Source organism: Fusarium proliferatum, assembly GCF_900067095.1.
Source record: "Fusarium proliferatum ET1 genome assembly, contig: FPRO_scaffold001, whole genome shotgun sequence".
Classification (NCBI taxonomy): domain Eukaryota; kingdom Fungi; phylum Ascomycota; class Sordariomycetes; order Hypocreales; family Nectriaceae; genus Fusarium; species Fusarium proliferatum.
The window spans coordinates 3,257,204-3,272,510 of record NW_022194790.1 but is presented as its reverse complement, the minus strand read 5'-3'; the positions used below and the strand labels follow the sequence as shown (position 1 = coordinate 3,272,510).

Below are 15,307 nucleotides of genomic sequence, written 5' to 3'. Positions count from 1 at the left end.
AGTCAATCCTTATCAAGAATTGAACAACAGTTCTACTACTTTTATGCGCACATTTGGTACAGGGTAACTATTCTCGGGTGTGGATCTCAATATTTCGCTTGCAGTAATTAATCAATTTCAACTACAGCAACAAGCTTTCAATTCTTCCAACCGCGTCTTCGCCATTTCAGCAACGCAAAAATGTGCGGAATCCATGCTATTATATCCTCAAGCCCCGAACAAGCGCTCTCATCCGTGTCAGAGCGATGTTTGGTAAACAGAGGACCAGATCATACAGGGACTGTCAGGATACAGCTTGATGATCTTTTCCTGACTTTCACATCAACTGTGTTATCACTGCGAGGTGATCACGTTGCAAAGCAGCCGCTTGTGGATCATGTGACTGGGTCTATTCTATGCTGGAATGGAGAGGCCTGGGGTATCCAAGGGGAGTCTGTACAGGGTAACGATGGTGAGGCTATCCTTGCCCTCCTGGCCGAGGCAAGTCGTGGTGCGGGAGATGTCCTAGGCATCTTACGCGCCATCGAAGGGCCTTTCGCGTTTATTTACCTGGATAAACCTGCCAAGCGGCTTTACTACGGACGAGATCGACTGGGCCGCCGATCGTTGCTGGTCAGAGATGGCTCTCCGTTTGTTCTGTCAAGTATCGCTGAGACGCCGGTCGATGGATGGACCGAGGTCGAGGCCGATGGATGCTACACTCTGGATCTCTCCACGGGCGACTCGCCTGAAGGACTAGTGCCAGACCGGCACGATTGGACTGCCGATACTACCTGGGTAAGTTCAGCGTGAGTATGACCCCGACAAGCCTGCTACTTACGTCCTCAGATATCGAGTATCGGTCGTTTCAACGAGGATCTCCCACAGGAGAATTTTGCCCTCGGACAAGATTCAAGATCTGTACAGGAGCTGCGTTCTCGCTTAGTCGAATCTCTCCGACTGCGAGTTCTAGACGTGCCACTACCTCCAAAAGCCAAACATACGGATGCCAGAGTCGCAGTGCTATTTTCAGGTGGCCTTGACTGTACTGTGCTTGCGAGGTTGTCTCATGACATGATTCCTGCGGATCAATGTATTGACCTGATCAATGTCGCGTTTGAAAACCCCAGAATTGCAGGGCAATTCAAGGACCTCTCCCGAGAGGAGCTTTATGAGAGGTGTCCGGATCGAATGACAGGGAGAAATGCGTTTGCCGAGCTTAGTCGTGTCTGTCCTGGCAGATCATGGCGGTTCGTGGCGGTATGTGGACCTCGACTCACTTGGGAATGGATGACTGGGAATGGATGACTGACAGGAGGCAGGTGAATGTGCCGTATGCTGAGAATCTCGAGCACAGAGCTGAAGTCATCCGTCTTATCTATCCTCATAACACAGAGATGGACCTGTCCATTGCGTGTGCTCTATACTTTGCTGCAAGAGGACAAGGGCTTGGCGAAGCAACCGGCGACTCAAACCCACAGCCTTATAGTACGACAGCGCGAGTATTGCTTTCCGGTCTGGGTGCCGATGAGCTGTTTGGTGGGTATGGTCGGCACGGCGTGGCTTACATGCATCGTGGCTACGGCGGAGTTGTACAAGAGCTGAAGCTCGACGTCAGTCGGCTTGGAAAGAGAAATCTTGGTCGAGATGACCGTGTTATGGCGCACTGGGGTCGAGAAGTGAGATTTCCCTACCTGGATGAGCGTTTTGTCAAGTGGGCGATCGAGGCTCCTGTGTGGGAGAAGTGTGATTTCGAAACGCCTGGTGGCGAAGGGAGGCTCGACGCCGAGAAACGAGTGTTGCGGCTGGTGGCTCAATCACTTGGCATGAGCTGCGTTTCAAAGGAGAAGAAGCGAGCTGTAAGTGGCAACCTGGTTCTGACAACTCCTTACTAATGAGGCATAATAGATACAATTTGGGGCTAGAACTGCCAAGATGGAGAGTGGAAAGGTCAAAGGGACGACAGTGCTTTCAGCATGAGATTTGAGTCGAGTGACTTGGACACGACGGGAACAACTCGGCAGTGATGATTCTTCAGATACTTCTGAGACATATGCAACCATGGGCCAAAAAACACTGACTGGAAGTTGCGTGTTTGCAGTTTATCGACTGCTAACCCTCTTTTCGGCGTGTTTTATGCATGGATCATGTCATTGAAGTCGTAAAGGCAAGTCTGAGCTGAGGTAATCGGAATTGGATCAAAGCAGAGGGTGATGGATAGATAGATAAGTCATGGCATGAACATGGTGATCCTTGCAGAATGATGCAAGATAGCGATAACGCTTGACCCCTGCGGCGTAGCGAAGGTCAGAGGCCGTATCGGCTGTAGCATGTGGTTGCATCTAAGCAAGGAGGCAGCCCAAAGCAGTAAAAACCCACATCTCCAATCGCCAAAAGAATCGATATCAATCGACGTGAAACAAGCGCGGAACCCAATCACGTCTCGCCAAGAAGAAATGCCAACATTCGATACCGAGAGAGCCGGCGGGATACACCAAAATTAGAAGGGCGTTCCACTGTTTTCAGTTGGCCACCGTCCAACCGCCGCAGAAAACAGTGGTTGTGGTGCGACGTGCCCCTGCAGATGAACGCATTTTAGGCCCGCGTTTAGGCCTTTAGGCGGAAGATTGATACGATACGAGGAGAAAAAGAACCCCCTTGCGCCGGCTGGGCTGTGGATGGAATGGAATGGGAACTGGCGCGCGCCAAAGGGAGAGATCGAGACAAGACAAGAAAGCATCTTGAATTCGTCCTTTTTCTTCTTCTTTTATTATTTCGGTTGTTCCTCATTGCTTTCGGTCTTTCGTTATTCTTGATCAATTCATTTTATTCTTTCGTTTTCGATTGTTTTAGTATTCGTTCTTTTTTTTATATCTCTTTTTTCTCCTTCTCTCACTACAAATACAACACCATCGAGGCCTCCGATTAAATTAAATCGCCATCTCATTCATTCATTATACCCCATTGACCTCATTGTGCTTCTTCATGCTTAACAAGTTCATCGACGTAAGGGACCGGGATTCCTACTCAACATTCACATCAGCAACTGGCATCAGTATTCTCGCATCATTCCTCACCGAAGAGACCGACGACATGCGTAAGGGTAGTCGACCACCGCCTCTGAACCTCAGCATCGTCACAAGGCCGAGATCTCTACCACGGCTATCAACTACACCGATTGCAAGGGAGCTTACACCTCTACTCACGCCCCTACCTGAAGAAGTCGAGGAGCCGACAGGAGCTGGTATCAGAGCCGTTAGGGTCGCGGTGGATTTTATGCAGATTGTTTCATGTCTGCTTGTCATTTTGATGCTGGCCATCTTTCTTATTTCGTATTCTGGAGCTGCAGTTTCCAGCCATGGGTATGCGTCACATCCCTGGATACTATATAAGAGCCAAAGACTGACTAGTATTTGTAGCATCAGGGCGTTTGTTCTCATCACGGCTCTCACCTGTGATGTAGGCCTTGGCATGTGGTCTATCGTGCACCATGACAGACCCTGGACCGGCCCCGCAGTCCTGCTCCGGACACTCACAGCGTCAGTGCTCCTCGGCAGCCTAGTATCCTCCCTCGCAGTGGAAGGGGTGTTCCCGTCAGACTACACGTACTGGGGCCTGCCTCTTTCACAAGCTGGTGCACCTGTACTGGGTATCGTCTCTGCTATCTTGTAAGTGCCCTTCAGCAAACGATGTGTGCTATGGACTAATTGGTTGTAGGGGATGGGATCTTGTTCATGTCGTTCTGTCTCAACGAACTGTCGAGTGCTGGGCCCGTATGTGCTCTTGGGGACACAGACAGATGCTTCGACGTCGATGGCTATCGAGCAGGGGACACAGAAGGGGACGAAGCGGACCCTGGTGGTTTAACTCGCGGCAGACAGCCTTGGAAAAGCGAGGCTGGACCTGTGTTTCGGTCTCATGAATTATGACTTTCCTTGTTGTCTGGAGGGGAGAATGAAAGAATAAGCTGGGGGATATGTGCTGATCCACATATCCGAGTTATTGCACTCAAAGTCTCCACACAAGCTGGAATATAGACCGGTGTATAAACGCGGAGGTAATGTTGCCTGTGATTGATATTATAAGGCAGGCAAGGAGAGCAAGTGGGAGAGAATATATACGTGGCAAAGACCACAACTTGACAAGAAAATTTCCTGATTTAACCATATTAAACATATCTATGTTACATCAAGTATGAATACATGACATTGGAAGAAAGTAGGGTATTTCAGCATCGATGCGATATCATGATACTGTGCAAAATTCTTACGCGGGCAGATTGTAGGCTTTATGCTCTTTCATGTACAACCAAGTACTAGGTGGTCAAGTGTAGGGTAAGCGTCTCGGAGTTGTACGAACTGACATCTTGGTAAGAATACATTGCTTTGTTTTCCTGGATGACCAACAATAGTAATCGTCGTATTTTTATCTGCTACAGATCTGTGGCTTGATTCCTGATGTGAGTTGCGTCTATTTTGTTGAGCTCTCTGTACAGTAGTAATATGACATTGAAGCCGTCACTCGAAAATCGACGACGAAGTTGCCACCTTCATTCTAGGTTAACTAGCTTGGACGGAATTACCGAGAAATAGTGTCACGGGTGGAAATAGGCGCAACTAATGTGTAATTGAAATTCTGGTGGATGCCCAATAGTTCATGGTCCAAGACGGAGTCACGAGACCCATTCAAGAGTCATGACTTAGACTCAAAGCCATCAGCACAGCCAACAACGGAAATACAGGAGCATGGCCTCACAAATCCATCAGGTCAACAACCTTGACCTCTCGGCTGGCGGTACGTGCTGAAGAAACCTTAAAGCATTGACGTATAGAAACAAAAAAAACAATGCAGAACATGATTGTCAACAAGGATGGTCCATGTGGATATGTACTAAAACGAACCCAGCTCCTAAGTCAGAAACGATAGCTAAAAGCCATCACCGCTGCCACCAACAACGAACCGTGCGTGAGCCGCTATTTAGCTGTGGGCTACCAGAGCCTGAAACCTCGGAGCTGCAGGTGAATATTTTTTTTGTGAGGCAAAGGCTGCATCTAGACCGGTAGCTATTCTTTGACGATCCACTACCAAGACTATACGTGCTGCGGTTTGGCTGGTGCAGCTGAACGATGCGCCTCGAAGAATTGCCCAGTGGGTTGAGGTTGATCAGGAAGAGTTCCCAGGGCACAGTTGGACGTGCTGAAGAGCATCAACGTCATCATGTTACATTATTAAGCTGCTGCTATGATAACACTGAGTCTACTATATAGCACTATATCGGATGCACCCGAACAGACCTCGACTTGACAGATCACGACAGGGAAGAAAAGCATCAACAAGGAAGAAAACATTGTCGATCTGCCGAAGGCCAAAGCATCCCAGCAATTGTTTCAACTCCACAACCCCAGAACCCTCCCCCTCCTCCATTAACCTCCGATATGATTGTATCATATAAACCAACCACATCCCCACACATCTTTAAAAATAGAGACACATAAACAACTCACTCTTGCAGTTTTCTCCAAGGACACTCCTTGATATCTCCCTTCGGGACAAAAAAATCAGCTGAGCTGTGCAGTGCAGCTTTCTCAGGCCTGAAACATGCTGTTGGTTTAATTAAAGAAACGCCTCGTCGTGATGGCGTTGCCTCTTTGGGTAAGTGGTGAGCTGATTTGTTGGATGGACCAATGCGGCCCGAGAAATGAAACATTTTACTTGCAGGTAAACCTCCTTTTTTGGTGGAATCTAATTTAATAAGCCGACTTCCGATCGGGCTTTACTTGACTTGTGGGCAGAACGTCTAACGGCCTTGATCGTTGTTTCAACGGGGATAGTCAATGCAGGACCAAGTTATGCTTATCGAGTGAAGGATTGAAGTTGAGTTGAAACTTAGCTGTTGCTGTAATGCTGTAATATCTTGCTTAACGGACTTCAATGAGAACTGTTCCAATGACGAATATGAGAGATATCGAGTAAAGACGGCAGAAGCTCTTCTCAACATGATATCACCCAAACCCTACAATAGCTACCTCTTCTCGAGAACAATTCAGACTCAACCAACTGCCTGTATCCAAGTGTCTGCATAACTCGTCAACATCATGCACATCGAATACCAAGCCAACCAGACTCAGTCCGTGAACTCACACCAGCCTACTCCTGGTTAGCACCTCGCAAGCATCTCCATCTATCAGCTTGACCTTGGCCGAAAAACATCCAGACTCAGCTTGTGCTTGGACCTCTTGACACTATCACCGGCATCGCCTGACTAGCAGGGAGATACGGAGTCTGTAATGTAACACTGAGGACTGAGCCGTCTTTGAAGACTTCGCAGTGACCATGTGATAAAAATATCCTTGGCCTCACAGAGACAACTCATGATGGCTATATAAACACTCTTGATATCCCGTACAATCAACTCTTTCTCATCAGCACCTCTCTCTCTCTCTCTCTTCTATCAACTTACATTCGCTTCAACAAAGCCTCAAAGGCCTATTTAACATTCGTTCACTTCTTCCATCTATTTCAAACAAATAACCACTCTCTATCTTACTGCCAAATCTCCTACTACATCATCAAAATGTACTTCTCCAACTTCCTCGTCACTCTGGCCTCGATGGCCACTATGGCTTCCGCCATCCCTGCCCCAGATGCCCTCCTCGATACCACCTCCAACATCTCCCCTAGCGACTTCACCATCCGCTCCGATTCCAACAACCTTGAGGCTCGCACCACCTTCTCCTGCCCCGGCGCCATGTCCTACTGCCCCTGGACCAAGGCCTGCTCATGCCCTCCCGGCCAGTCCTGGGATGGCAAGGCCAAGAAGTGCGCTGGCAAGAAGGCTTCTGGCTGCTGGCCCAAGCCCAGTGCCAGTGTCTATGCCAGCGCCGGTGTTGACGTCAAGCTCGGCACTTACTGTGCTGCTTCTCCCTACAAGATCGTCAAGTACGATACTAAGCACGCCTACTGCCAGGCCAGCCTCAAGAACACTGTCTTCCTTGCTCCTCTTTCTATCGGCGCCGAGGTTGCTCTCTATGGCGGTGCTGCCATCAACGTCAAGGGCCAGCTGAGCGCCAGCCTCAAGACCGTCTGTGGTGGTCTTGCCGGTCTCTACCTCGAGAGCAGCGCTGATGCCGTCGCCCTCTTCAACACCAACAAGTACGGATATGCCGTTCGCCCCGGCAGCGTCACTGGCGGTCTCGTCTACGCTGTTGTTGACTTCGTTAAGAGCATTACCTGCTTCCTCGGTCTCGGTAACTGCCAGGTCTATGACTGCGTCTCTTACTGCTCCAAGGGCTGCAAGAACTACGTCGATGTCCGTGGCAGCATCGGTGGCTATGTCAACGGCCTCGTTGGTTTCTGCATTGTCAAGGACACCGTTCTCTTCGTCAACAAGGTCGGAGCTTGTGCTTCTGTCAAGATTCAGGGCCTCATCCGTATCGTTGCTAGCATCCACGTCAGCCTCAAGGGTATCTTCGGATGCAACTGCTAAGCGGTTAAAAATGATTATGGACGAATAGTTGGGTACTCACGGTCTAATATGTAATGGATGGAGAGGATGACTTGAAACTGGAATGTGTTTCTTTGATGGGGATTACCGGATAATCCCACTCGTCTGTCGATGTCTTCTGTTTCTTATCACAAATTAAATAATTCATATGATAACGCTAAAGCCCGGAATCGAATCATGTTTTCTCGGTCTCGAGGTTTTGTTTAGTGATAATAATTAGTTAACGAATGAGCTTCCATGGTGGCTGATCGGCCTGAAGCCGAAATTTCCCTTGAACAACTCCTATGCCTAGACTAACTCCGAATCTTTTCCCGAATTAGCTGAAAGACGACCACCAAAAAGACACAAATGCCTGCCCGTTTCCCCATTAAGCGCCCACAGGTTCCATGATCTGACGCCCAGCTCCATCGACAAAAAAGTGACTGAACGATTCTTCGTCGTTTTCATCCATGAGAAGCGACCTGTCTTCTGTATCAGGCAGTAAATGTGAGTATAAACCCTGGCCAGCCTTTGCCCAAGTTGGCGGCAGAATATTGACATTATCTTCCTCTGGAGCACTTGTGATGACTTCTATGACCCGAGTGCGTTTGAGTATCTTTTTCGTAGTCTTTTGTTTCGGCTTTGCTGCTCTATTGACAAGAACATGGCCATGTCGAGGTTTCTCGTCATGCTTTGTTTTAGGAGGGCGAGAAGTGTTTGATAATTGACTATCCCAGTCTGGCGAATCGAATATGGGCATTTCAGGATGCCGTTTTGAGATAGATACGAGTACGTCAACAAGAAGGTTTGGTTTCAGTTGATCGCACAATGATAGAATGTTAAGAAGGTCCGTCTTCGGCATTGATTCAAAGTATTGTGCTCGCTATCGTCATATGAGCCATGGTATCCTTCTCCAGTGTCGTAGAACTTACTGAAACATCCGAAGCCCGGCCAGGACCAAACCCCACGAGGTGAGATTTGGCAGGGACAACACCCTTAGGGAGAGAAGACAGACGTTTCTGTCGAAGCCGCTCGATTTCGTGCTGCCGCTGCTGACTGACTCTGCCCCTGAGTCTGACGGTCTGCTCTCTGCCCGCAGCGCACTCCGCACAAGTGAAGCTTGCAGAAGTCATGACCTCGCCCCTGATCAAAGGAGGATGGCATTTTTGGTGCCAAGATACAAGGCATCTAATGCATGTGACTAAGGGGGAAACTTGAGCAGAACCGTCACACATTGAACATCGGGTTTCCTCTCTGGTATGCTGAGCCTCGATAGTAGCTTGTGGATTTTGGGAGTGAACCTTCCACGGGAAGGGGACAGTGCTTTGAGTCAGATCAATCTTTTCCGACGGCTCTTCTCGTTTTCGTTTCACGCCTGCATTGAGAGAGTATGATAGCGAGGATTGACCTTTGGCTTTAGTAGGTGTCGGCATAGTCAAAGTGTCTTTCAAGTCTGCGAAGTGTTTCTCTCTGATATTACCGTCGCCCTCTGTTTGGGAATCATTATTGAGACGGCTCAAGATGACTGAGCTCTCTGATGGGAATTGGGGTGTATAAGAGAGTTTTGGTGCCGGTGTAGTTGAAATGACCTCTTTGGCAGACATATCCTCCATCGCCACATCTAGTTCAATGGTTTTCGGGGATTCGACGCGTAATTGCTCTGTGCCTTGGTCCATGATGTATGTTCTCGTCCTCGTAAGATGGTTTGTTAGTGATCATGTAGGCTGCTGTCAAAGTCCGTAACTGTCGCGAAATATTCGACGTCCAAAACTGTAAGAAAGACTTGCAAAATGAGGGGAAGGGCCCGTCCCAAGGCTGATCGGTATGTGGACTAAGTATTATTTGAGAAGGGGACTGCAAGGTCAACTATTGTTGAGCTTGGAAACAATGGATTTACATGGCAAAGTGAGATGTTCAGTTCAATCAGTGAACACGTGTGGTCACGTGGAGTACTTTGATCGTGCAAGGTAGGAACCACCACCCTGGGTGTTCAGTTCCGTTAGTTCCTGCCGTTGTTCACAACCACTCAAGTAGCAGGAGCCTTAAGCAGAAGTCGAGGTACTCAAATGTTTTTTTTCGTCGCGCTTCATGTTCTATTCTCTAGGTGTTCTATCCGACAATTCCCTTTTCCCTCAATGCAGTAATATCAGTTTCATTCAACCCAAGATGCTCTCGTAGCACTTCGTTAGTATGCTGGCCCAACATAGGCGGCACGCTGCGAATCGTTGGAGGGGTCTCCGACAACTTTATAGGCGTGTTGACCATCTTGAGAGGACCGCACTCATCGTGTTCCATCTCGACAACCATGTTCCGGGCCTTTGTATGCTCGTGATTGAGCGTCCCCTGGACATCATTGATGGCAGCGTAGGGCAAACCCTTGCCCTCGAAGATCTCAAGCCATTCTTGGGTTGTCTTGAGTTTTGTGATTGCCTCAATCTTGGCCTCTAGGTCGTTCCGATGTTGGACTCTATCAGCGTTGGTTTTGTATCGAGCGTCGTCCTTCCACTGTGGTTGACCTAAACCATCACAGAGAACACCAAACAGCCGATCATTGCCTCCACCAAACAGAATACCTCCATCTTTGGTTTCGAAAGACTTGTATGGAACAATGGAAGCTTCTGAGTTAGCATTGGAATTCTTATTCAGACAGTCAAACTTACGATGAGCTGTGCCCCAGCGGCCAGAATCCTTCTTTCCACTCACCAAACAACTGCTGGCGATATTGGCTAATGTCGCTGTTTGGCAATCGCTCAGTGCGACATCGATATGTTGACCTTTTCCTGACTTGGCCCGTCCCAAAAGCGCCGCCATGACGCTGTTGCTGGTGTAGAGACCAGTCGTCAGGTCAGTTACCGCGACACCAACCTTGACTGGAGGGCCATCTCGCTCTCCAGTAATATGCATCAGACCAAATTCAGCTTCAACCATGACGTCGTAGCCAGCGCGGTTGGAATACGGCCCTGTTTGGCCGTAGCCCGTAATAGAGGCGTATATCAGACCTGGGTTGATCTTGCGCAAGGTCTCATAGTCCATGGAATACTTCTTTAGAGTCCCGGGGAGGTAGTTCTCGACCAAGACGTCGCACTTTGCAGCTAGTTTATGAAGAACATCGACTCCTTCTTTGTGCTGGAAGGACAAGCCCAACGACTTTTTGTTCCGATTTGCCTGCAGGACATCGTGAGACAAGTTCGATACAGAAAAGGCACATACTTACCCCTAAGAAGTATGCAGACTCTCCAGGGCCTTTGGCAGACGACCCATCCTTGTACTTTGCATATGGAGGTCCCCAAGCTCTGGTATCATCACCGCGAATAGGATGCTCGATCTTGATCACCTCAGCGCTGCGCATTCGGCCATGTTAAAACGGCCAGGGTCATTGATGACTTGAGTAAACTTACCCAAGATCGCCCAAAATCTGAGTACAATAAGGCTATGAAGGTCAGCACTTGTCAACCATGTTCATGCAAAAACCAGACTTACACCGGCCAAAACCCGGGTCATGTCCAGCACCCGAATGCCCTCAAGTGGGAGTCCGGTTTTCACGGCACTTGAGTACCGGCGCACTCCATGCGCACAGCCATTGATGGGCTTAGACCTCAAGGATCGAGCAGCAAGGAATAAGCTCATCCTCAGCGAACTGTCAGCTTGGCAGTGCTAAATATGAACCAAATTGAGAAACTCCGTTGCGAGACCTGAGATCTTGTGCAACGGTATGTAGATATGTATATAGATTGATGCTTGAGATATTGACACCGGTCATCGGAACCGGAAGGGTAGCTACGGGAGTTCGGAGTTGTGCGTTGAGCTTGTAGATAATAGTCTAATTGAGCTTGAACAAGGAGCTCCATGCGGGGATTGCACCTCGGCTTTTGGGGAAGAGGGCCAATCACTATGAGTTCGGTGCCGAGTGACATTTTGCCGTCGCTGGAGCTACTCGGCTCCGACGATTAGCGATGAATTCCATGGGGTAGTTAATCGCGATGTAAACGGTTTCATTGATGGCGGAGAAGATGCATTCGCATCATCGGCAACCTTGTAGTTTCGCCGCCTATGCGATGGTGAGCTAATCACCAATGGAGAAGCTATAAAGGCCTTTCATATGGTTGGTTGAGAATGCTATATTCAGCAGCCAATGATGCTATGAGTACTAGCTACCTTATCCTGGACCTTGATTCAAATATTAGTATTGGATGCTTGGATTTGGTCGGTACCCAAGAGGCTTAAAGTCACGATATTAGCTGTTAGAAAATGACCAGTCCTTACGGAGTAGTGACCGCAGTCATTTCCGGAGGACTGAGTCTGTGAGATTGCGACAGTGTGATACGTCTCATTCGGGCGCAGCATTGCCGATCAAAAACTTGTTTAGAGCAAACCGGTGACGCTTCAGCCACACTCACCTTTCACGGAAAAGTGAACCGTCCCCAAAAGCTTCTTTCTCAACTTGAACTCACGATAGCATTGTTATCAGTTAGGCTTGTAAATATTCTGTTGTACCATCATTATGTAATAGACTTCTCATGTTGTGTCTCCCCGAAAACTCCAATCGCTAGCTGTATCCCGTTCAAAGTCTTGTCCATGTCAATATCTCGTCTGATTATAGGCTCAACATAGCCACCACCGGCTCGTATTGGTGCTTGGGGGTTGCTCCCATTCCGGATAGCTGGGCTTGTGGTTTGGTCTTGGCTGCTGAGTTTTGCATTCTGAAATAGCTATGGGATTGGAATCCTTGCTCACCATCTCATGCTTCTATTTTTCTGTCGCGATTTGATGCATCGATGGAAGTCTAGAAGCGAACTTCGGAAGAGATCTACTCCAAAGATAGACCTGAAACATGCCGTGACCTGGACTAACCATTCTACCAATCCCAGCAACCAGAATGAAGCGTCTCTGCTCGTGAAGAGACCTTGTCTTGGGCCCAGAAAGAAACATACATATATCAATTTCTCGACCCCAGCTCGCTCCCATTTATAGAACCGCGCCTCAAGTGTGCGAGCCGCTGTGCGCCCTTGACCACACCAGACAGATCAGTCCAGCCAAGGCAAAGATCAACTACTCTTTGGCCTACGGATAAGAGAGGTTCTGCCATACTAAACTAACATATCATAACCGTCCCCGTAGTTACGTGGCCTTGCACGGCACGTAACCGTTTACCCGTTCCCAGGATCATCCATTCATACATAGCCCGTGGCTCCCCAGGATATCCCCGCCCATTCACGGAAGGCTTGAAATCTTATTATAATTACCGATGTCTGCTGTCAAGATATTAAAGTAGGCACCTAACAGGTTATCGATTTCTTACTCACCCTTTCATTCGTTCTATTTCTTTTGTTTTCCTCTCCTATAATCATGCCTCTCCTAAGTTATCTATACTCGTGGGTCAAACCGCGCCAATGCCAACGTGAAGAACGATCTCCTTCTTTCTCGCTTGGCAAGAAGAAGCGCACAAAGTCAGGGCTAGATAAGAACAAAAAGGAAGATTTTCAGCGATCCAACATAATTCGCAAGTCCTTACAAAGTCGCGCCTCTTCACGAGCAACCGTGCGACAGGAAGATGAAAACGACACTGAAGAGGAGGATAGAAACACAAGTCTCAGGACAGATTGGAAAGCATACGAAGCTGATATTCAGCGAAACAAATCAACGCTGATGAGAAAACACCCGGGAGTCGATCGCTCGAGAATACAAACTCACACAGGATCCTCCTCATCCCGACCTCAACCACAATCCTTCTCATCAAGCTCAACCAGCCCCTACTCTCCGCTTTCACCAACGACATCAGCTTCAACAATAAGCCCAGCTTCGCCAGACATAGGAAGAGCATTTTAATACGCCAGGCTTGAAGCATGAAGTATGGACCATGAATCAAAACCATAATCACGACATATACCAATATATCTCTACATAACGATAGACAAAGACTGGAATTATTTATACCATGGGAGCAGCGGCGTCGAGACGACGAGAACGGCCTTTGACGTGTCAAAGGGTATATGAGAATGAAGCCTTGTATATGATAACAATTCCAATCATAATAACGTATTCTTATCTCTTAAGCGCCGATTTCATTTGTGACCTTGACAAACTTTTCCCACTGTCTCCAGGCTTCGCCGCTCTTGAGGGCCCAGCGAGCTCTTCGGATGCCCTCTTTCCAGCGCTGCCCACCAGGGCCGCGCTCGGTGATGACCTTGCCGTCATCCCCCTCGCCCATGTTGCTGGTATCGGACTCGCAGATACCTGATGTGACGAGCAAAGCCGCAGTGTTGAGTAGAACGAACTCAAGAATCGGGTCATCGTCAGGCAACTCATTGTGCAGAATTCGAGACAAGATCTCTGCATTCTCGGAGGGTTCTTTGCCTGAAGACACTGTATCCAGGGGATGGGTGCTCAGACCAAAATCGCTCGGGTGCACGGTGAAATGCTCGACCTCGAGCCTTCCAGTACTGGTCTCATTGACCCTCCAGCATAGAGTGTTGCCAGCGCAGCTAACTTCATCAAGCTCTTCCTCGCCGCAGATGATGAGAGCCTTCTTGAAACCAGCCATGCACAGAGCCTCAGCGAATGCAGGGCCAAGATCCCTTCGGCCGACACCAATTACACGTGCTTCAAGCACATCTTCGACAGGGTTGGCCAAGGGGCCGAGATTGTTGAAAACTGTCCTCCAAGGCAGTTGCTTGCGGATGGGTGCGACGTAGCGCATGCCAGTGTGGAAGACAGGGGCAAACAGAAAAGTGTAGTTAGTCTCAGAGTAAGCCTTGACCAGAGTGTCAGGGCGGACGGCGCTGATGATGGGAGGTTGCGGCTTCATACAAGCGACCAAGTCAGCACTGCCAGACTTTGAGGTGCTGGCTTTGTTACCGTGCTTGGAAACCATGAGCAAAGCTGAGGCCAGGATGGATGAGGTGGTGCTTATGTTGAAGGTATCATGGCCATCGCCTCCAGTTCCAACAATGTCACACTGAGATCATGTTAACAGCTGCTCATTGATCCGGCAGATTTGGTCCGCTTCCTTACCAATCCGCCGTTATAATCTCCCTCCTTTCGCCCTCTTCGTTCGATAACCTCCTTCAGCTCCTCTACAGGAATAGAGGCAGCGGCCTTTCGCATGACACGGGCGCACTCAGCCAAGACATCAGCTCTGAAATCAAGCTTTGTGAAATGCAATGCCATGAGAAGAGAAGCTGTTTGAGCCTCAGTGACCTGATTGGTGAAAAAGTGAGAGATGGCCTCGGCAATTTCCTGAGGAGAGACAGCAGACCCGTTAGGCCAGAGCTTGGTGAGAAGAGGCTTGATATCGACAGGCGAGAGGGCATTTTGCCCACCATCTTGGGATTGAGATGCCATCTTGGTACTTTGCTGGAACGACCAGGAGGCTTGTACAGAGAGCGGTGATGGAGAGAATTGACCAAGCACGGCTGGTAAGTTGAACGGGGTATCGCTCTTCTTTGTTCAATATTGAGATGTTTGTTCTATTGACTCAACTTGTGAATGAGTCGAAAGTACGTACTGCGGAGTGGCCCGTCATCACTTGGTGATTGGCCGACCTCGGACAATGGAAACTCTAGCGCATCGTTGATGGAGGAGGACAAAATAAAGAGACATTTCATGATGGGCCTGATCATGCAACGTCATGAGTTCTAACACAGAGAAATGAATTCTTATCTTGAAGTGCCAAAATACAAACCAAGGCTTGTGCTGGTATTATCAATGACTAGTCTCGGCCATTCTACCAGATGAATTATCTGAAATGACATCTGGAAAAAAGCTTGAAGAAATGACGTCGAAGGGAGAGCTTCAATGGAAATAAGAGTTTAGTGTTCTTAAGGGCCTGGCAAGGAACAGACCCGC

The 15,307-nt window shown here is 48.6% G+C and overlaps 7 protein-coding genes across 7 annotated transcripts; 4 read left to right on the top strand and 3 right to left on the bottom strand.

Annotated features, from left to right (window-relative positions):
• Positions 1-180: 180 nt before the first annotated feature.
• On the top strand, positions 181-1,959 carry FPRO_01013 (related to asparagine synthases; the record flags this gene model as incomplete). Its single annotated transcript, XM_031220048.1, has 4 exons — positions 181-777; positions 829-1,239; positions 1,302-1,838; positions 1,888-1,959. 4 exons carry the CDS (start codon positions 181-183, stop codon positions 1,957-1,959), a joined length of 1,617 nt encoding a protein of 538 aa, XP_031075459.1.
• Positions 1,960-2,964: 1,005 nt separating this feature from the next.
• Positions 2,965-3,901, top strand: FPRO_01014 (uncharacterized protein; the record flags this gene model as incomplete). Its single annotated transcript, XM_031220037.1, has 3 exons — positions 2,965-3,341; positions 3,399-3,647; positions 3,697-3,901. 3 exons carry the CDS (start codon positions 2,965-2,967, stop codon positions 3,899-3,901), a joined length of 831 nt encoding a protein of 276 aa, XP_031075458.1.
• Positions 3,902-6,553: 2,652 nt separating this feature from the next.
• Positions 6,554-7,465, top strand: FPRO_01015 (uncharacterized protein; the record flags this gene model as incomplete). Its single annotated transcript, XM_031220026.1, has 1 exon — positions 6,554-7,465. One exon carries the CDS (start codon positions 6,554-6,556, stop codon positions 7,463-7,465), a length of 912 nt encoding a protein of 303 aa, XP_031075457.1.
• Positions 7,466-7,850: 385 nt separating this feature from the next.
• On the bottom strand, positions 7,851-9,138 carry FPRO_01016 (uncharacterized protein; the record flags this gene model as incomplete). The annotated part of the gene is made up of 2 exons (XM_031220015.1): positions 7,851-8,345; positions 8,395-9,138. The coding sequence occupies 2 exons, from the start codon at positions 9,136-9,138 to the stop codon at positions 7,851-7,853; spliced, it is 1,239 nt and encodes a 412-aa protein (XP_031075456.1).
• A 433-nt stretch (positions 9,139-9,571) lies between these two features.
• Positions 9,572-11,089, bottom strand: FPRO_01017 (uncharacterized protein; the record flags this gene model as incomplete). Its single annotated transcript, XM_031220003.1, has 5 exons — positions 9,572-10,077; positions 10,123-10,627; positions 10,677-10,803; positions 10,861-10,892; positions 10,943-11,089. 5 exons carry the CDS (start codon positions 11,087-11,089, stop codon positions 9,572-9,574), a joined length of 1,317 nt encoding a protein of 438 aa, XP_031075455.1.
• Positions 11,090-12,808: 1,719 nt separating this feature from the next.
• FPRO_01018 (uncharacterized protein) lies at positions 12,809-13,288 on the top strand (the record flags this gene model as incomplete). Its single annotated transcript, XM_031219992.1, has 1 exon — positions 12,809-13,288. The coding sequence occupies one exon, from the start codon at positions 12,809-12,811 to the stop codon at positions 13,286-13,288; it is 480 nt and encodes a 159-aa protein (XP_031075454.1).
• A 223-nt stretch (positions 13,289-13,511) lies between these two features.
• FPRO_01019 (uncharacterized protein) lies at positions 13,512-14,803 on the bottom strand (the record flags this gene model as incomplete). The annotated part of the gene is made up of 2 exons (XM_031219981.1): positions 13,512-14,417; positions 14,474-14,803. The coding sequence occupies 2 exons, from the start codon at positions 14,801-14,803 to the stop codon at positions 13,512-13,514; spliced, it is 1,236 nt and encodes a 411-aa protein (XP_031075453.1).
• Between the last annotated feature and the right edge of the window lie 504 nt (positions 14,804-15,307).